The 20,872-nt window shown below is 45.5% G+C and overlaps 1 protein-coding gene and 1 non-coding gene across 2 annotated transcripts; one reads left to right on the top strand and one right to left on the bottom strand.

The window, feature by feature from the left end:
• The first annotated feature begins 571 nt into the window (after positions 1 to 571).
• Positions 572 to 18,824, top strand: TRIM4 (tripartite motif containing 4). Its single transcript, XM_040262837.1, has 6 exons — positions 572 to 1,368; positions 6,565 to 6,660; positions 7,337 to 7,567; positions 8,562 to 8,584; positions 8,843 to 8,940; positions 14,682 to 18,824. Exons 1-6 carry the CDS (start codon positions 976 to 978, stop codon positions 15,266 to 15,268), a joined length of 1,428 nt encoding a protein of 475 aa, XP_040118771.1. The 5' UTR covers positions 572 to 975; the 3' UTR covers positions 15,269 to 18,824.
• Positions 3,363 to 3,435, bottom strand: TRNAV-CAC. Its single transcript has one exon. It is a non-coding gene; the product is annotated as a tRNA-Val (tRNA).
• Positions 18,825 to 20,872: the final 2,048 nt, after the last annotated feature.

Below are 20,872 nucleotides of genomic sequence, written 5' to 3' on the forward strand. Positions count from 1 at the left end.
TTCTTCCCCCTAACTTAATTATTAGAACCACTATCTGCACTGCTGAGTGTGCCCTATGCCCTGAGGTTGGGCTTCCTCTTCCTGGTGTGTCCCCTATGCTGGGGAAGAAAGAGAAATCAGGGCGGTAGGGTGATCAGATGGCTCCCCACTAGGTCGTCGGGGCTAAATACTCCCTTTCCTGCTCGCCTCCCAGAAAGCTGGCTCTCCAATCGGCCCAAGGAGACTCCAGGAGAGTTGAGCTTTGAGTGGGTGGGTTTTGTGGGGGCAGCAAGAAATCCTGCCTTTTGAGCATCTCAACTAGACCTCGGGGTTGGAGGTCAAGAAGGGTTCCTTCCCTGTGTCTGTGTTTCTGTACGTCTGTCTTTGTATTGATAGAATGAAGCCGAACAAAAAAGGACAACTTCAGAAAAAGCCAGCCTGCGGGGCAGGGCGCCTCCTTAGCCCCAATTCCAGCGGGGCTGCACAGACGCCCCCAGCCCCAGGTCCTCCGCCTGGCCGGCCACGCCGCTAGGGTGTACCTCGGCCGGAATGCCCTTCTGGGCAGCAGCTAGCCTAGGATTCTAGACCCTAAATCTTCTGGGAGCAGCCGGCGAACCGGAAGGACAAGTTCATTAGCGCCTCCCAGTTTGGCTCCACCAGCAGCGGCTGCAGCTGCGGTAGCACCACCATACTCCCGCGCGCCCCGCAAACCGACGCGCGCCTCGAAGCCTCTCTAGGCTTCCCGGAGGACTTCCGCATCGCTCTTGTTTGGCCCGTCGCAGCCTGCCGTCCTGTCACTTCCTACGGGCCGTCTGCGCGCAGAAACCCGGCGGTTCGAGCGCCCCGGAGCGCGCGGAAAGGGCCGCAGCCCCGCAGCCCCGCGCCCCCGCTGGATCGCGAACCCCGGAGGAGTTCGGCGGCCGCGGGTCCGAAGGCCACCGCCCGCCGCCCGCAGGGTCTAGATTTAGGGTCTAGAATCCGGGACGGAGGGGCGGCATGGAGGCCGAGGACTTCCAGGAGGAGCTGACCTGCGCCATCTGCCTGGACTATTTCGCGGACCCGGTGTCCATCGAGTGCGGCCACAACTTCTGCCGCGGCTGCCTGTGCCGCACTTGGGCGCCGGGCGGCAGCCCCGTCCGCTGCCCCGAGTGTCGGCGGCCGTCGGCGCCCGCCTCGATGCGGCCCAACTGGGCCCTGGCCCGGCTGACCGAGAGGATGCGGCGCCGGCGCCTGGGCCCCGTGCCCGCGGGCCTGTGCGGCCGCCACTGGGAGCCGCTGCGGCTTTTCTGCGAGGATGACCAGCGGCTCGTGTGCTTGGTGTGCAGGGAGTCCCAGGAGCACCAGGCCCACACCATGGCCCCAGCCGACGAGGCCTGCAAGAGCTACCGGGTGAGCCGGCCGCTTACGGGGCGGGCGCCGGTGTCTGCCCTGGGAACCTTTACTGTCTGCACTGGAGGCGTAAACCTACCCTCGCCCCCAACCCTGACAGGCTCAAAAAGGTTAAGAGACTCACAGATCAGAGCTGGGAGTTTAAAACTGGAATCGGGAGGGTGGTGGAGGCTCAGTCATCACCGAAAAACTTTCCGGGGACTGGCCTCCGGGCAGCTCGGTCATCCTGAGAGGTTATACACCAGTGCTGTCCAATAGAAACAAAAGGAACCAGGCACATCTGTTATTCAAAGTTTTTCTAGTGGTGAAAAGAAACAGGTGATGCTAATTTTAAACTCGTTTATCCAAAATATCCAACATCGATATGAAAATTATCAATGAGATATTTTAATTTTTTCATGATGGGCCTTTGAATCTGTGTGTGCTTTACATTCACACACATCAGCTTGGGCTCTCCATATATCAGGAACTCACATGGATGAGTTCCTGTAATGGATGCTCTACTGGACGGTACAGGTTTGTGCCTACAGATGTCATCAACAGCTGATGATTTGGGAAAAGCCTGGCTTGGAGGGGATAAGTCTAGATTTTGTTACTAGTTCATCAGTTGGGAAGATCACTTAATGTTTGAATTTGGAGATTCTCTGTTCTACCTATCTTATGGGTTAAGAAGCTTCAGTTAAATAAATCAGTTTATCATACTCTGCTCCAGCCACGCTGGCCTTCCTGCTTTTGTTTCAAGCCTGTTCTCTCTCTCTACCCATACCTTCTGTGCTTTAGATCCTTTTAGATTTTAGCTTGAAGACCTTCCTTGATCATCTTTCCAGACTAGCCCCACCCCCTTCCATTACTGAAGGTGTCACTCCAGTGGTCTCCATCTGAATTGGTATCTAGTAAGTACTCGTTGAAAATATGAATGTAATGATACAAGTTAAAGTGTATTGTAAACTCTCAAATGCTGTTCGTTTTTATCAGCTGACTATAAACAGGAAACATGCAAAATTAGACTAGAAAGTGTATATTCATTTCTTTATTCAGTAGCCTTTATTGGTGCTTCCTGTATGCTGGGCGTTGTTCTAGACTCTGGACATAAATGGATGAGAAAGACCTGGGTCTTGTCTTGTAGGGGATGTAAGCATGTAGACCAGTAATTTCAGTGTGAGTTATCAACACACAGAAGGTCTGAGATTAGAGGCATCAGACAAGAGTGAGGATCACCTTTACAGAGGGGTGAAACATGAGCCCGCTCTTGATGGATGAGGTTGATCTTTGCCTTAGGAGGGTAGCACAATGGGAGGGAGGCTGGTGGGAGTTGAAGCTGAAGAAAGAGACAGTGTCTGCATTGTGGAGGATCTTGTTCACCACACTGAAAAGGCTGAGTTTCTCTTCCACCAAATCGGGATCACTGAAGGATTTTAAGGCAAGGGAAGCCATGATCGGCTCTCAGTTCTGTTGTTTTACCAAGTTCTTTGTGGCATCCACGGGGGATGAATGCAAAAGACCCAGTTAGGTTGTTGTTGCACCATTTGAAGCAGGAGGCCGTAGGGCCTGAATCAGTGCAGGACAGGGGTCCTGGAGAAGAGGAGGGTGTGAATTAATTATGAGCTGGACTGAGTAACATTGTGACTAATTGTAATGTTGGGTCAGGCAGAGAGAGGAGTCTAGGACCTCAGTCCAGATATCTGGTGCTCATTGGGGACACGGTGAGAGTGAAGTAACTGTGACATGAAATCCAGGGAGGAAGGACAGGAGGCAGGAGACATAGGAGACTAGAAACACAGCATTTTAGAATTATCAGTCTATCCTTTTTTTTCTTAGATTATTTTATTTTAGATTATATATATATATATTAGATTATATATTTTTAAGCTTTCGCTTTTAAAAAAATTTACTTATTGTTTAATTGGCTCTGCCAGGCCTCAGCTCTGGCACATGGGATCCTTGATCTTGGTTGTGGCACGCTGGATCTTTTATTTGTGGCATGTTCAATCTAGTTCCCTGACCAGGGATTGAACCCGGGTCCCCTGCATTGTGAACACAGAGTCTTAGCCACTGGACCATCAGGGAAATTTCTGGGATTGGTCCTTTTCTGCACTCTCTTCTGCGTAATCACTGCTGTTTACCCACCTTCATCCCCACCCCAGCTGGTGCTCGTGGTAAAGAACCCGCCTGCCAGTGCAGGAGATGGAAGGGATACGGGTTGGATCCCTGGGTGGAGAAGAGCCCCTGGAGGAGAGCATGGCAACACACTCCAGTATTCTTGCTTGGAGTACCCCATGGACAGAGGAGCCTGGTGGGCTACAGTCAGTAGGGTCTCAAAGAGTCATGAAGTGACTCAGCACGTACACATCCTCACCCCGAGTTAACTTGAAAAACACTGGGTCGCTCTTGGGTAAAGCTGCCGTGTTCCCACCGTCCCGTTCTCAGCACGTGCACTGTGTCATAAGTGTTTGGAGCTCCCTAAGTCTGTGGAAAATACCCCCAGCTGTGCCCACACCTGAGCCCTGCAAACAGTGCTTTCTCTTAGGATCTGAGCCCCTGAGCACCGCATCCAGGAAACCTGCTTTGATGAATTCCTAGCCCACTCTGCTTGCTCTCTTGGGACCACACCAGTGGCTCAGGATACACATTAGAGCCACCTAGAAGCACTTTTAAGACATTCTGATATACAGATAGGATAGAGACCATGGACCTACGTCTTAGTACCTTCACAGAGGGAAGTATCCCAGAGCAGAAGTTGCCTTTAATGGAGTCGTTGATGGTGGGAGAGAACGAGAGAACACATAGAGAGAAATAGCTTCATAAACTTCAGGGAGCAAAGTGTTTTTTTGGAAAAGGCTTCCAAGCCCAGCACCTCTTTACTTCAAGCCAGTATTTAGTCTGTTGACCCTGGGAACTAATCCCTTCGTTGCTCTTAACTCATTTAAGAAATATTTCTTGAACCACCCGTTTTGTGGCAGATGCTGTACTGTAGTACCAGACCCAGAAAAGGAATACAGTGATGGAAAGACCATGGAGCTTACGGTCTGGCTGGGGTTGGGGTAGGAGGTAAGCAGTAGACAAATAATCACCGATGGTAATATGTGCTGTGAAAGAAATAGTGTGTCACGCCAGAGAAGAGAGGAGGGCTCTCTTTGAAGAGATGACATTTCAGCTGAGGCTCGATGGATCCGCTGTCAGAGGAACTGCGGGAAGCACATCCCAGGCAGTGGACAGCAAATTCAGAGCCCGAGGCTGGGAAGAGCAGGACATCCCCATGACACGGAAACGAGAGCGATGCCCCCGAAGCATGATCAGCACGTGGAGAAGTAGCGCGAGATGAGCTGGGAGATGCAGGCAAGGGTGGCGTTCTGTCGGACCGCGGGGCGGCGGAATTTCCTCAGTGATGCGGGAAGCCAGTGGAGGAGCTCAGCAGGGGACTGACGTGACGTGACTGGTCTTAGAAGATGATTCTGGCTGCTCTGAGGACATTGGCTGAGAGATGAACAAGATTGGAAATAGGGAGACCAGTCATCAGGCTTGTATTGATAGCTGTCCGGACAAGAGGTGGTTTGAACAAGGAGGTGGCTGGGGGTGGCAAATAGGCAGATGGGCGGATTTGACATGTATTTTGGAGGTAAGACCTACTTGCTTGGATTGGATGCAGAGGTTACAGTGATTGAAATTCACAGAACCTCAGAGCTGGCTTGGTGTTTAAAAAGAGACCATCTATTGTGGTTGCCTTCATCTTCTAGGTAAGGAAGCTGCAGCCCAGGAAATGTGTCAGACTGACTTAACCACAGATTCATAGCTAGTTGGTGAAGGTCTAGACTGAAACTCAGATCTGATTTGAAGTTTTGTGTCATTTAAACTACATGATAACAAGTCAGAAAATGTCTTCATTCCATAAATGTATGTTCTTTTGTTGTAGTTCTGTATAAACACAAAAGTCTGAAGTTCAATGAAGAAAAAGTGATTTTTTTTAACTTGTAGGTCTATCCAGCTTTGAAATGCTCGGTGTTGCCCTCCCGCCACCTTGTGGCAATTTCTGTTACTGCAGGGAAGAAGTTTTCTAATCTCCCCAAAAGGTTTTCTCAGGGGACCTCTTTAGATCCCAGCTGTGGCAGGATAGAGACATGCATAGGTAGAGTCTTGGGTAAAGGGACAGCATAATTCATGCACGCTGGAGTTGCTAAGGGCTTTTAAAAATGGAAAAGTTCTATTTCAAATATATTTCATTAGCAAACAAAAGTGAAAACTTAAAAAAAGTTCTTAGTCACATTCAGAGGAGCTGTTTATCTCATTAGAGGCTTCACACGTACATGAGGTTTGACCCTGATATGTGCCATCTCTAACCTGTCTGCCTCTGCCTCTAAGGTCCTGCCTGACATTCTGCTACTAGGTGCTCACCCTCTGCAGCTTACTCTGTTGATTCTAATTGGCTTGATTTTTTTTATAGCTTATTTGGGTTTTTTTTTAAATTACAAAAGGATATATGCTTCTTGTAGAAATCCAAACCAAACAAGTTTATTAAATTTCTAGTTCTCCCTCCGACTCCCTCCACCATTCCTAGTCCCTAGAAATAAGCAATGTTAATAACACCTAGTTATATATCTTTCCAGATTATTTTCTATTCAATTATAAACATACACAGTTACACAGACACATGTATATTTGTTCTTTTCAAAACAGGATTATAGCAGGAGCTGAAATTGATGTAGAGTATCAGTGTATCATAATTCCCCACTGATAGATAATGAAGAATGCTGCAATAAACATTCCTATATATATTATTTTTACTAGTGTTTTATTGGATATTATTATTAGAAATAGGATTATTGGATATTTTAAATACTGTTAAATCTTGCCAGTTGCCCTTCAAAAAGGTGGGAACTTTAAAAAAATTATTTATTTATTTTAATTGGAGGATAGTTACTTTACTAGATGGGGTCTTTTTGTTCTCCTACTATGAGGGTGCCAGAGATCTTCTCCCTTGCCGGTACTGGGTATTTATTAATTTTTGTCTACTTAACGAGCAAACTTTATGTAGTGTTTTGATGACTTGAGAGCAGCCTAGTTCTCGTGCGTTAGCCTGTGGTCATCTTCAGCATCTTCTCAGTCTCATCCCATGTTTGGCCGAGGTGACTTTTAGCCCTTGAACAAGCAAGATGCTGGAAGAGATGATTTCTTACTTAGGCGTGCTTCTTCTGCTGGCAGGAAAAACTTCTGAAGACTCAGTCTAGTCTGACAGCCAAGATGAAGAAAGTCATACATTTCCAGGACATGGAAGTGAAGAATGCTGCAGAGTGGAAGGTAACAGCAGAAGGAGCTGGGCATTTCTTGCCCGTAGTCCTTTCAGCCTGAGGCTGCTCAAGGGCTTTGGCTGGGAAGAGCTCACAGGGTCTTATCAGGTGTCAGGCTGACAGAACAGGAAGAATTGATCTCTGCCGTGGCTTTGGACCACACGCGTTCCACACCCTTCATCCTCAGACCTCAAGGGTGGTGCCCCTTTCCTTCCTGCAGTCCTCCTGGGTTGGCTTCTGAGGTGGGTGTTGATTTGGGTCTATGGCATTGTGGAAAGCAAATGAACTTTCCCCCCAGAGCTGTTGTCCCCAGTTGGGAGGTATGATGTGGGTACGCACCTGTATGTCTAAGATTTACCACCACTAAACACTAGGTGTTCTGAGGGCTAAATTAAATAATAGGTGTGAAAGTGCATTTTAGTTTAAAAACTATATGAACAAGGCATGACGATCAGTAGTAGGAACTCAGATACTACAAAGAACGAGTTAGTACTGTAAAGACTAGTACAAAGATAGCAAGCAGGCATAGAGAAAGGAGTAGAGGAAATTTGTAGGCTGTGAGCAGGAGCTTTTCTGGAGGAGGTGATTTGGATGAAAGGATCATGGATATTGGGGAGTCACGTGCAGGGAATTTAGGAGGAAGGACCAGGCAGAGAAAGGACTGAGCCAGTCTCTTGTGGCTGCAGGAGAAGATGAAGAATCAGCGAATGAGAGTCATTGCGGAGTTTGCAAAGCTGCACGTCCTCCTGACTGAAGAAGAGCAATTGTTTCTTCAGGGACTGAGGCAGGAAGAAGAGGAGACAAAGAAGAGGCAAAGTGAGAACATATCTAGGCTCAACCAAATGATCACTTCTTTGAAGAAGCTCATCCTAGAGGTGAAGGAGAAGAGCCAGAGCTCCACCCTGGAGCTGCTTCAGGTGAGACCAGCAGGGAAGGGCATAGTCTCTGTCTTTACCGAGTTGTCAACTCATCTCCCTCTTGTCTTTAGAGATGAGTGTCCTTCCTGGTGAGTGGGTTTAGTAGAAGACATGTTTTTTTCTGTTTTGCTAATTGTGTTACTATTTTTACTATATAATTAAAGAGTCAAAGATTTACTTTCCAAAGGAAATTAATGTGGAGTTTAGGTTTGATGAGCTCAGGTAATATGAGATACTTAAATTCCAAGAATTGTCTAGAACGTTTACAACTTGCTTGAGCAGTGGAGCTCCAATTCCATATCCAAACATGTATGACAGCAGAATCTTTTGAAATAACACATTTCTTTTGTATATGAATTCTTTCATTTAGTATGATGATCTAGAGGATCATTCATGTTGGAGCATCGTATCGTATTTGCATTCCCTTTTTATTCCTGAATAGTATTCCATTGCAGAATATACCACATTTTGTATACCTGTTCAGCAGCTGATGGACATAACCCAAATGTTATTATGAAGGGTTCTGCCTTAATATTTGTCTGCCGTTCTTTGTGTGGACATGTTTCCATTTCTCTTGGCTAAGTAGTAGGAGCAGAATTGCTAGGCTATATGGTATATTTATATTTAACTTTTTAAGACACTGCCTTTTTCCAAAGTGGCTGAACCATTCTGTATTCCCACCACATGCTCACTAACACTTGTCTGTGATTGAAGGAGTGTAGACGGAGAAGTAGACGGAGAGCCAGGAGACAGCTCATGTCTTGGTGCCAAAGGAGGAAGGGGAGGGTTTCGAGGAAAGGATGGGTCCACACTGTTAAACAGGGCAGAGGGCTCACACGAAAAAAAGACTGCGTCGTGTTAACCCTGCTGGGCTTGGAGCAGGAGATCATGTGTGACGCTCACAAAAGCAACCGACAGAAGAATCCCTGCTCAGCAAGTCGGGCAGCGGATCTCACGGGAGGGTGCATAACTTCTTTCTTTCTTCTCTTCACAGAATCCAGCAGAGGTGTTGACCAGGTGTGAGCGCTTTCCTGCTTACGGGTGGTTGAGCAGATTGTAAAGACACAGGCCAAGCAGAGGGGAAGGGAGGCCTGGGCCCCACGGGTCCGTCTGGGCACCCATGTGAGGGGCCGAAGGGGAGGAAGCCTGCATGCCTGCACCAGGAGGAATGGGAGGGAAGTCTGAGCTCCGGGCTGGAGCCTTCGGGTGCGGGTTGGGGGGTGTTGGCCGTCCTGTTTGTCTCCTGAGAAGAGCAGCCTTCTGCACTTTTCCTAGGTGTGAGAATCAGGACGTGAGCTATTCCTCTGAAGACCTCACGGTGAAGACTGTGTGCCGGCTCCCAATGATGAAGGAGATGCTGAAGCGGTTCCAAGGTGAGCAGTTTCAGGGAGCTGGAGCTCGGAGAAGGAACGAGAGGGGTCTGCAGAGGGAGGAGGGGGCAGAGCGCGCAGCCAACAGGAGGGCCAAGAGAACGGTAAGTAACCACTTAGGGATAAAAGGATATACGCTTCCCTGAAGAGCCATCCGTGTGAAGGCAAAGGATGTTAGCATGTTAAAGGTGCTGGTTATGCAAGAAGCAAAGGACCTGCTCTTTCCAAGAACTCACAAGCAAGTTGGGGAGACAGACATACCACTTAGTGCAGCACAGCGGGGCCCAGTGTGTGCCAGTGGCGTGAGTGAGAGATCACAGAAGTGCAGATGACAGCCTCTCTGCTGGGGCAGAGTGAGGAGGTCTTCACAGCACACGTGTCAGTTGTTTGGGACTTTGAAGGTTAAGTAGGAGTTTGCCAAGCGGAAAGTGAGAGGCGGCTTCCAAGCAGAGGTGCCAGCGTGAGCTGAGATGCGGAGAAGGTAGAGGGGAGGGTGTCTGATAAGACTCAGCGTAAGGGGCCTGCGGGGAAAGGCAGGAATGAGGTTGAGAAGATGAGCGTAAGAACGACTGGAGGTGAACTGACTAGATCTCCAGAGAAGTACCAAGGCCTGTCCCTGACATGAAGCTGCATTCTCAAGTGCCTATCCCCGATCAAGAGCCGTGCTGTAGATGTCCACTTCCAGATGAAATGAAGACAGGGGACTGGACTTACTCTTGAGACGTAGTTGACCACAGATATCCAAAATAGGCAATACATGAAGCAACAGGTTTAAAACACTGAAGAGCAGGCAGTGAAGGACACTGATACACGGGGAGTCCCGCGATGGCCCCAGCCTCCAGCCTCGGGCGACCTCAGGGAAGGTAACACGGGGGGAGCCAGGTGGACTGCCTGAGTTGAGGAGTGGTGCTGAGGGTCCAGAACAGAGCAGTGGGAGTTTACAGAGTGCTGGAGAGGAGAGAGCTGGACAGGGAGAACCCTGATGGTTTACAGAGACGTCCTGTGAACATTCAGCAGAGGACTGATCAGCATATCCTTGTGAAGGGCTACCTGAGGTTGAAGGCAATTTTCCAGTTGGTTAGAAGAAACAGTTCCTGGTGCTCACACAGGGCCAGGAGCAACGTCTGTTCCTACCAGCCCCTGGAAAGCTCTTAATTCATGGGGCACTAGGTAGAGCACTCAGGAAAATCTTGCCTCATCAGTGGGGATAATTAACCCTTCGCTGAGCACTGCTCTGGACCCACTTTACATGTCAGGAAAGCAAGACCCAAAAGGATGAAATTATTCCCAAGTAACTGCATCCCAGGACAAAGCTCAAGAAGATGGATAGGTATTTTAAAAATGAGTCCCCAACAATGTACAGTCACAGTGTCTGGCATCCCATCAGAAATTACCAGGCAGGCCAAAAGGTAGGAAACATGACGTGGTGAGGAGAATAATCAATTGAAATTGACTCAAGATTGACCAAGATGGTAGCATAAACATAGAAGAACATTAATGCAGTTATTGCAACTATTTTTTAAAGATGCACATATTATGGACAGGGGAGATATTAAAAAAAAAAAAAAAAAGCCCAGATCTGACTTCTGGAGATGAAAACTATGGATGAAGAATAATCTGGTTGGGGCTAAAAGGTGATTGGACACGAACTTGAAAAGATGGAGCCGTCAAAACTATGCAAAATGAAACAGGAAAAAAAAAAAAGAAAGCCACCTCAGTGAGCTGTGGGCCACCTTCATGCAGCCTTTTGTCTGGTAACTGGGATCCCTCAGGGAGAGCAGAAGGATAGGGGTGAGACAGAAAAACAACTGGAGAAACAGTGACTCAACTTTCCAAATTTGATGAAAACTGTAAGCACACACATCTAAGAAATTCAGCAAGTTCTAAATGAGGAAGATGATGAAAACCACACCAAAACCAGTGACAAAGATGAAATTTTAGATGCAACAGCTAGAAAAGGACATGTTACTTCCTGTGGAACAAGGTGGAACAAAGATAAAATGGCATCCCAGTGCTCACTTGAAGCAGTGCTAGTGAGCAAGAACTTTAAAAGACTGAGAGAAAAAGACTGTTTGCCTAGAGTGTTATTCCTGGCAAAAATACACTTCAGAAACAAAGGTGAGACAAAGATGTTTGCAGATATCCAGAAACTGAAGGAGTGTATCAGACCAGCACTGTAAGAAATGTTAGCGGCAGTCCTTCAAGCCGAAGGAGAATGATACTGGATAGAAGTCAGATCTATACAAAGGAATAAAAGATCTTCCAAAGTGGTAATGATGTAAAGAAATATCTATTTTTGTCATTATTTAAGTCTCATTAAAGGTGACAGGGATGGCTAATGCCTGTGGTAATTTGATTGGGGCATAAGGTGCTCAGATATTTGGTCAAACATTGTTTTGGGTATTGCTGTGAGAGTGTTTTTAGATGAGCTTAACATATAAATCAGGAAACTTGAGGAAAGCAGATTGCTTTCCATAATGTTGGCAAGCCTAACCTAGTCCGTTAAAGGCCTGAATAGAACAAAAGGGCTGACTTTCCCCCATGAACAAGGGACTTTTACAGCAGACTGCCTTCAGACTCCATCTGCAGCTTTGGTTCTTCCTGCCTGGTGGAAGGAACTGGAACATTAATTTTCCCTGGGTCTTGCTGCTGTTACACACCATGGATTTGGACTTGCCAGTCAGCATGACCACATGGGCCAGTTCCTTCTGATCTCTGCAAGTACCCACATATCTTATTGGTTCTATTTCTATGGAGAAGCTTGACAAATACAGAAGTTGTTTATGCAAGCAGAAAATAATCTTTTATAACAACAAGAACATGAATGTTGGGACGGGAGAAATGAAGGTATACTGTTATACATTCTTACATGTGAAGTGGTACAATATCACTTGAAGGTAGGTTGTTAAGTGAAAGGTGTACCTTTGTAAACTTTCTGGCAACCACTAGAAACAAAGTTATAGCTATTAAGTCAACAAAGTAGATAAGGTGGAATCATTATTAAAAAAATACTTGGTTAATCAGACAGAAGGCAAAAAAGAGGAAAAAAGGACAAGTAGAAAATATAGCAAGATGATAGGTACAAACCTAATCATATTAAGTATAAATGGTCTGGATATCCTAATTAAAAGGGAGAGACTGATTGGACTAGATAAAAAAATGCAAGACCCAACTAACTGCTGCTAGAAACATACATTAAATGCAAAGACCCATACGTGTTATGAGAAAAGATACATCATGCTAACATTAGTCAAAAGTCTAATGGTTATGTTATTATCAAATAGATTTCAGAGGAAGGAATATTACCAGAGATGAAGAAAGTCATTTCCTAATGATAAATGGGTCAGTTTATCAGGATGATATAACAGTTCTAAACATTTATACAGTTAACAACAGAGCTTCAGAATATATTAAGCAAAAACTAATAGAGCTGCAAGGAGAAATAGACACATTTACAATTGCAGTTGGAATTTTCAGTACCTTTTAAAAATAAATTTTAGAACAAGTAGGCAGAAAATCATCAAAGACAGACTGAATAAAACTATCAGTCAACTTGACCACCCTGTTATTTATAGAATACTGCCCCAAACAACAGCAGAATACACATTCTTTTTGCATGTACATGGAACATTTCCCAGGGTAGAGCAAGGTGGGCCATAAGACATCAGTATTCAAAGGGCTTCCTTGGTGGTTCAGATGGTAAACAATATACCTGCAATGTGGGAGACCTGGGTTCAGTTCCTGGGTTGGGAGGATCCCCTGGAGAAGGACATGTAACCCACACCAGTATTCTTGCCTGGAGAATCCCCATTGACAGAGGAGCCTGTGGGCTACAGCATTCAAAAGGATTCAGGCCATGCAAAATATGTTCTTTGACTACAGTGCATTTTGAAATCAGTAAAAACAAAAACAAAAAGCTTTGATAAGTCCCGAAATGTTAGGAAGCTAAATGACACAGTTCTCAATAATCCATGAGCTAAAGGTGAATCAAAAGGCAAGTTAGGAAGTACTTTGAATGAAAAGGAATTTGTGGGGTACCACTAAAGCAATACTTAAGAGGGAATTTATAGCACTAATCACATGTAATACAAGGGAATTTCTTCAACCAGTGATACCAGTTTCTACCGTAAGACAGAAAAAGAAAAGCAGATAAAGCCCTAAAGAAACAGGATGGAAACAATTACAAATCAGAGCAGAAATTATTGCAATAGAATACAGAAAAACAACAGAAAAATTAGTGGAACCAAAAGTTGTCTCTTTGAGAATTTAAATTTTATTGAAATATATTTTAAGCAGAATGACTGGAAGAAAAAAAGACATATTACTAGTATCAAGAATGAGAGATGCATCATCACTACAGCTTCTGTAGATGCTAAAAGGATAATAAGGAAATATTATGAGCAACTTTATGCTGATAAATCTGACAGCATGGATGAAATGGACAAAGTCCTTAAAAGACTCAAATGACCAAAGTTGACTCAAGAAAAAACAGATAACTGGAATAGTTTTATTCATGTTATAGTTAGAAACCTTCCCAAATGGCTTCACTGGTGATTTCATCAAACATTTAAGAAATATTTATTCTATACAAACTCTTAGCAAAAAATTGAAGAGACTATTCCCAACTTGTTCTATAAGACCTGCATTACCATGATACCAAAATCAAAGATATTACAAGTAAAGTGAACTATAGGTCAATGTCCCTCATGACACAGAGGAATTTGAAAGAAAATTTTAGCAAGTTGAATTCAATTATGTCTAATACATCACAACCAAATGGGATTTATCACAGAAAAGCAGGTTTGGTTTAATATTTGCAAATCAGTGTAATTCACCACATTAGCATTTTAAAAAAGATCAATTTGATCACCTCAGTAGATGCAGGAAAAAGAAACCTTTGTCAAAATCTAACATCTATGTCGATTAAGAAAAACAAAACACAGCTCTCAGCAAACTGAAGAGACATGGAAGGTTTGGAGGGAAGAGAATCAGGAGGCAGGCCAGGGAGGAAGCTACAGGCACAGTTGCTGAGGGTCTGAATGCAGACAGTGGCGATGGGAGAGGAGGGAAGAACTCGAGGGACCATCTCAGAGGCAGAATTGATAGGACTTGGTGATTCATTAGCCAACGAGGGTCAGAGGGGAAGAAGAATCAAATAAGGTTAAGATTTCCAAGTATGAGCATTTGGGTGAAGGTCATGTCCTTAAGCCTTAGAGAGCAGAGAAAACAAGATGTGTGCTTGTGAGGGAGGATTAGTCTCAAGAGAAGGGAGGGGGACTTGGAGGCTCTGAATTCGGTTTTGAGTTACCTGCCGGGGGCTTGTAGAGATGCCCAGCAAGCCACTAGAACCAGTAGAGAGAGACCTGGGATGACCCCTGTGTGTTCCTGTACAAAGAACCAGCCAGGTGACAGCCTTGGTTCTGGTACGGATTCAGCAAGTCAGTATTATTGTTTCTTTAAATTTTATGTTGATGGTGAAGACTTGGGGCTGAGGAATAATAAGCTCCCATTTTCTAGGCTGTAGTCTGAGAGCCGAAGGGAAACGAAGGCTTCAGGTTGCTAATGCAAACTGTGGCTTGCTAGGTCCAGCTGAGGAGCAGTTGAGGGGGCAATGAGGTGTCTCATCCTAACAGTACTTGATAGGAAGAGAAGGATGGAACTGAAGCTGGGACAGATGGGCATTCCTGGAGCAGGGTTCGTGGTCAGCTCTTCATCACTGATCTCAGCTCTCATTTTCTCTGCAGTGGCTGTAACTCTAGCTGAGGACACCGCTCATTCCAAACTTGTCTTCTCCCAGGAAGGGAGATACGTGAAAAACGGGGCGTCAGCCAGTTCTTGGCCACTGCTTTCTACAGCATGGAGCTACGCCACCGGATGGAGGAATCCGCAGAGGACCACAGGCTTTGTGGAGCGATTCCAGCACTTGCCCTGCGTTTTGGGGAAAAATGTTTTCACTTCAGGGAGACATTACTGGGAAGTTGAGAACCGAGGCAGCCTGGAGGTGGCGGCGGGGGTGTGTCGGGAGGACATCATGGGGACCCCTGGTGGCTCCACAATGTGCCCCAAGGCGGGAATCTGGGCTGTTTGCTGGAGTTCTGCTGGCTGTCGGCCCCTGACAGGCACCTCCGTGAGTCCTAGCAAGCGAGAGCCAGCTCTCCAGCGGGTGGGAGTTTTCCTGGATCACGGGGCTGGGGAGGTCTCCTTCTACAACGCCGTGGACGGGGAGCACGTGCACACGTTCCCCTGCTCTTCCAGCTCGCGCCTCCGGCCGTTTTTCTGGTTGAGTCCGTTAGCATCTGTAGTCATCCCCCCAGTGACGGGTGGGAAATGAGGTGATTCTCTTCGCCTTGTACCCCAGGCTGGGGACACCCATCGCTTGGCCCTCATCTTTGACTTCACGCGTTTCCATCCTGGGTGGTTCATGCAGATGCCAGCCTCATGTTCTGTTCAGCCCCCTGCACGTCCTGTGTGTGGGCAGATGTGGAAGACCCGTGGGGTACCTTTCCGGTAGCCACACTTTGAGCACTTTTCTCTCCCTCTCTTCCACTTCTTCCTAATTGAACTGTTCGGGATGTGCACTCCACGTGCTTCAGGAGAGGCAGGCCCATGGGAGGGAATCCTGGCCAGTGAGGTCGGGTGAGAAATCCTCCAGGGTGCTTCTGGGGAAAGTTCCTTAGCTTTTAGAAAGAGATGTTTGGGAAGACATAGCTCATCTGACGTCAGCAGCTGTACTGGAGCCAGAGGAGCATGGTAACCGTGGACTAGGAAGGAAAAATGTGGTCTTTGTTCGCTTCTTGAAACGGTTGGAATCTCCCTAATCCTGAATTTCTTGTTATATGAGACTGTTGCTCCTTATGTGAGGCAGTTTCAGTGGCATTTTGGTCATTTGCAGGCTGACATGTCCTAACCGGTGCTTACATAGCGCAGATATCACACAGTGTAGGTTTATCTCACTTTTTTGCCAAAATTTGATAGATTTATAGACTCTCTTTCTGTTCAGTCATGTACTTCCTTTTCTTTCCAGTAAGTACCAGTATCTCTCCTTCTCCTGGATTGGAAAATTGAGGCAGTTTGCCCCTCCTCTGCCCGGGCTGTCACTCTTCACCCAGCCATGTCTCTGCCTTCAAGCGTTCACTGGGCTTTCCCTTTGTCAGATTCGTATACTGTGTGCACAAGGTTATTAACATCATCTGGCAGATGTTGGGAAACACTTGTTAAGTATTTGCGCTTGGCTAACCCCACTCCAGTACTCTTGCCTGGAAAATCCCATGGATGGAGGAGCCTGGTGGGCTGCAGTCCATGGGGTCGCGACTGAGTGACTTCACTTTCACTTTCATGCATTGGAGAAGGAAATGGCAACCCACTCCAGTGTTCTTGCCTGGAGAATCCCAGGGATGGCGGAGCCTGGTGGGCTGTCTTCTACAGGGTCGCACAGAGTCGGACACGACTGAAGCGACTTAGCAGCAGCAGCAGCAGCAGCCTTTTCATGTAATGCCCCCATGTGACTTTCACAGCAGAGATGGAAAATTAAAATTACTGCTAATAACCACCGCTATTAACCATTTTAATGTGTTTCCTTCTCGACTTTGAATAGATCTTCTGGCAGTGATTTATCACAGCTTCTTAACAAAACTTCCAGCCCCTCCCTAACCCCTCTCTCCTCCTATGTCCCAGCCCATCCTGGCTTGTCTCCCTTTTCAGCCTGAGCAGCCCCCCTCATTCAGTGATCTCTGACTGAGTTCTCCTTAACTCTCCAAGATACTTGCTCTTATGAGTTGATTTCTGTCTTCCAAAGAAAAGGATATGTTGAAGTCCTAGCTGTGAGTGTGACCTTATTTGGAAATTAAGATGAGGCCATTAGCGTGATGGCCTGAATGGGAAGGAGATCCAAAAAAGAGGGGACATACATATACGTATAGCTGATTCCCTTTGTTGTACAGCAGAAACTTAACAGTGTAAAGCAATTATACTCCAATAAAAATTAATTAAAAAGATGAGGCCGTTAGGGGGGGGTCCTAATCCAGTATGACTGATATCCTTGGAATCTTGTAAACACAGACGCTCACACATGGAAATGCCACGTGAGGACACAGAGGGAAGATGGCCGTGGAAGAGGCTGGAGTCATGCTGTCCCAAGACAGGGAATGCCTAGGGCTGCCAGAAGCTGGAAAAGGTGAAGAATCCTCGCCTTGAAGCTTCTGAGGGAGCTTGGCCCTGCCAACACCTTGATCTCAGACTTTTAGCCTCCAGAATTGTAAGACAGTAAACACAGTTCTTCGCCAGGGAAACTGTAGCTCTGGGGAGCAGCAGTGAAGCCTCCCCAGAAGACAGTTTGGCAACTACTGTTTATCCTATGCTTTCTCAAAGTGATCTTTTTTTTTTTTCTGGCTGTGCTCTCAGCTTGTGGGAACTTAGTTCCCCCACCAGGGATTGAACCCAGGCCCTTGGCAGTGAGAGAATGGAGTCTTAACCACTGGACTGCCAGGGAACTCCCTGGAGGTGCTGTTGTCCATCTCCGATGCTAACCAAGCCTTTTTCCCCTGCCCCCCAGAATCGGTGGGTACAGGCACTGGTGCTGTAAGCCGCCCACTCTGTGTGGCCCAGGATAAAGTTCTGCCAAAGCCTTTTCCTCCGGAGGCCAGCCTTTGTTGCAGAAAGCACTGCTCACAGATCTGGGATTTCTACTCCTCCCCGCCCTGCCTAAAGCCAGGAGGGGATGTTCTCAGCTTTTCACTCTGAGAATCTGGTGGGGTGCCTGGAGGCAAAACCTAGGAAAATAGGCAGCTCTCCCAATTCTGCAGCTCCCCCAAAGCTTCTTACTTTTAAGCTAGACCACACTGAGCCCCCAGCAATTTGTCAAAACTGTCATTTAAGTATGCCCACTAGGTGATGGCTCCGGTGGATTTTGGTTCTCTGTTAAGCAGATCTCAGCTTCGAGTCTGTGGATTTGTCTGTCTTTCCAGATTTGGGGGTGCAAGTTTGCCGTGCAACCTCGGTTCTCAGATGGGCCCCCCCCAAAAGCCAGTGATTTTCAGTCTTTTCATCTTTTTCACATCATAATGATGTGTTATGATTTCCAAATTCTTTACATGTCGGAGCTGAAACTGGAAGTATTCTTTTATAATATTAAAATAGGTGGTTCGTAGAGCACTGTAATGGTTAGTTTTATGTGTCAGCTGAGTTAAGGGATGCCCAGAGAGCTGGTAAAACATCTTTTGGTGTGTCTGTGAGGGTGTTTCCAGAAGAGATTAACGTTTGAATCCACAGACTGATTGAAAAAGATTGCAGTCACCATGGCAGGTAGGCATCGCCCAGCCAGCTGAGACCTGAACAAAAAGTCAGAGGAAGGGCCAATTTATTCTCTGCTTTAAACTGGGACATTCATCTTTTTTTGCCCTTGGACATCGGTGCTCCTGGTTCCCAAACCTTCAGACTTGGGCTGGGACTTACATCAAAAGCCCTCTGATTCTTGGGCCTCTGGACCTCAACTGGAACTTATGCCATCAGCTCTCCTGGTTCTCAGGCTTTTGGACGTGGACAGAATTAAACCACCAGCTTTCCTGTGTTTTCAGCTCTCAGCAGGTTGTGGAACTTCTTGTCCTCCATGAGCACAGGAGCCAGTGGCCAGTGATCTATTTTATTAGTTCTGTTTTACTGAAGAACCATCACTAATACATCCTCATATGGTCGAGTCTTGCTTTTTTTTCTAAACAGTCTGTCAATTCTTAACTGTTACTTTTAATCCACTCACCTTTAAAGTTACTATGTATAGTTGGATTAAAATATACCATTTTGCTAGCTGTTTTCTATTAGTTTCATTTCTTCTATTTCTTCCCTTTTCTGCCTTCTCTAGTTTTATTATTTAAAAAATAAAGTTGATTTTATCTGACTTATTTTTTGTACTTCTTTTAAAAACTTTTGAGTCAGGCCATAGAGTTTACAATGTACATTTTGAAAAAGCTGAATCTACCTTCTAATAGTGTTAGCTCATGTGTGCTGAAAGACTTGGAACCAGTGTTCTCTTGATTCCCAGTGCTTGTTCCCTTGTCATCATGGATTCACTCTTAGGTGTGCAATAACCACCCAATACATTGTTACTATTAATGCTTTAAAGACTGGCTTTAAACATCTTCCTTTGGTATGCTGAAAAATGTCAAGGTGGTATGAAATGACCAAAAAGAGTAGAAAAGAGATACAATGAAGAAATCCAGCTAACTGAAGAATCATAAGAAATGTTGGAAAGATGTTTGTAATAGAATACCCATACTGATGACCTAGAAGGTATCAGCATTCAGGCAGCCAGTAGAGACGCTCAGGAAAGAAAGAAAATCAGAGCTCCTCTGGAGTCTGGATGCTGAGAGTCCAGCCCTTAATTCTTGGTGACCTGGGCTCCTTTCAGGGCTGAACGAAAGGATGCAGGAGATGGGTGATTCTGCAGTGGGAAAGATTTCCTGAGTCAGAGGGACCGTGGTCCTCTGAATGAACCCGTTCTTCCCCAGGTCCGCCCTTCCTGGTGTCGTGGTGCAGGCCTGCAGAATGCTTGTAGACAGGTCATCTCATTCTTGGTTTCTCATTCAGCACGATGCACACACTTTCAAGTCGTGCTGCTTTATCCATTGTAAAAACCTCTGGCTTTGGGTCTGAATCTCCTTTCAAACAATTTGTCACTTTGTGGGTAGTGAAAGACTTTTTGCTGCTGCTGCTGCTAAGTCGCTTCAGTCGTGTCCGACTCTGTGCGACCCCATAGACGGCAGCCCACTGGGCTCCCCCATCCCTGGGATTTTCTAGGCAAGAACACTGGAGTGGGTTGCCATTTCCTTCTCCAAGGCATGTCTTCACTTAATGAAAATTGATATTTTGGAATTTGCTTAAATATCCCCCCCCCAGGACTTCCCTGGTGGTTCAGTGGTTAAGACTCTGCTCCCAAGGCAGGAGGTGTGGGTTCAGTCCCTGGTTGGGAAACTAAGATCCTACATGCTGTGCAGTGCAGCCAAAAAGAAAAATTAAAAACAAGTTTTTCCTTTTTGTTTTCTTCTTTATTACTATTTTCCTGCCCTCTTTTGGTTTAATAAAATATTTTAAAGTTTTACTTTATTTCAGTTATTGGATCTTTAAAGAGCTATACTTAGTTTAAAAGTAATTTTAAATTTGGCATTTTGATTACTTTTCAATACAGTGGGGAAAATTATAAGCCTTTTCCATAAGTGGTTTTTGGAAAACTGGATATACACATAAAAAAGAAGAAATCAAGTCCTTATCATAGACCACACACAAAAATCAACTAAAAATGTAAGACCCCAAAGATAAAAATTCTAGAAGAATAGAAAAGAAGCTTAAAATTGGCTTTGGTAATGACTTCTTGAATATGACTCCAAAAAGCACAGGCAAGAAGAACAAAAGCAAGAAAGATTATATCAAACTAAAAAGCTGCACAGCAAAGGAATTAATCAACAAAATGAAAAGGCAACCTCCAGAGTGAGAAAAAATATTTTTGAACCATAATCTGATAAAGGATTAACAACCAAAATATATAAGAAATTCCTACAACTCAAAAACAAGATTAAATAAATGACCTTATTAAGGATGGGCAAAAGATCTGAAGAGGCATTTTTCCAAAGAATATTTTTAAACCACAGTCTGATAAAGGATTGTGCTCAGTCACTCAGTCATGTCCAGTTTTTTGTGATCCCAAAGACTGTAGCCCGCCAGGTAATATCAAAATATATAAGGGATTCCTACAACTCAATACCCAGAATTAAATGATCTTGTTAAGGATGGGCAAAAGATCTGAAGAGACATTTTTCTGAAGAAGACATTTTTCCAAAAATCATTTACAAGAAAAGATGCTCAACGTGAACAATCACCAGAGAAATGCACATCAAAACCACAAAACTCATACCTGTTTGGATGGCTATTATCAAGAGAATAAAAGATT

The sequence above is a fragment of the Oryx dammah genome, unplaced genomic scaffold (assembly GCF_014754425.2).
Source record: "Oryx dammah isolate SB20612 unplaced genomic scaffold, SCBI_Odam_1.1 HiC_scaffold_2, whole genome shotgun sequence".
Taxonomy (NCBI): Eukaryota; Metazoa; Chordata; class Mammalia; order Artiodactyla; family Bovidae; genus Oryx; species Oryx dammah.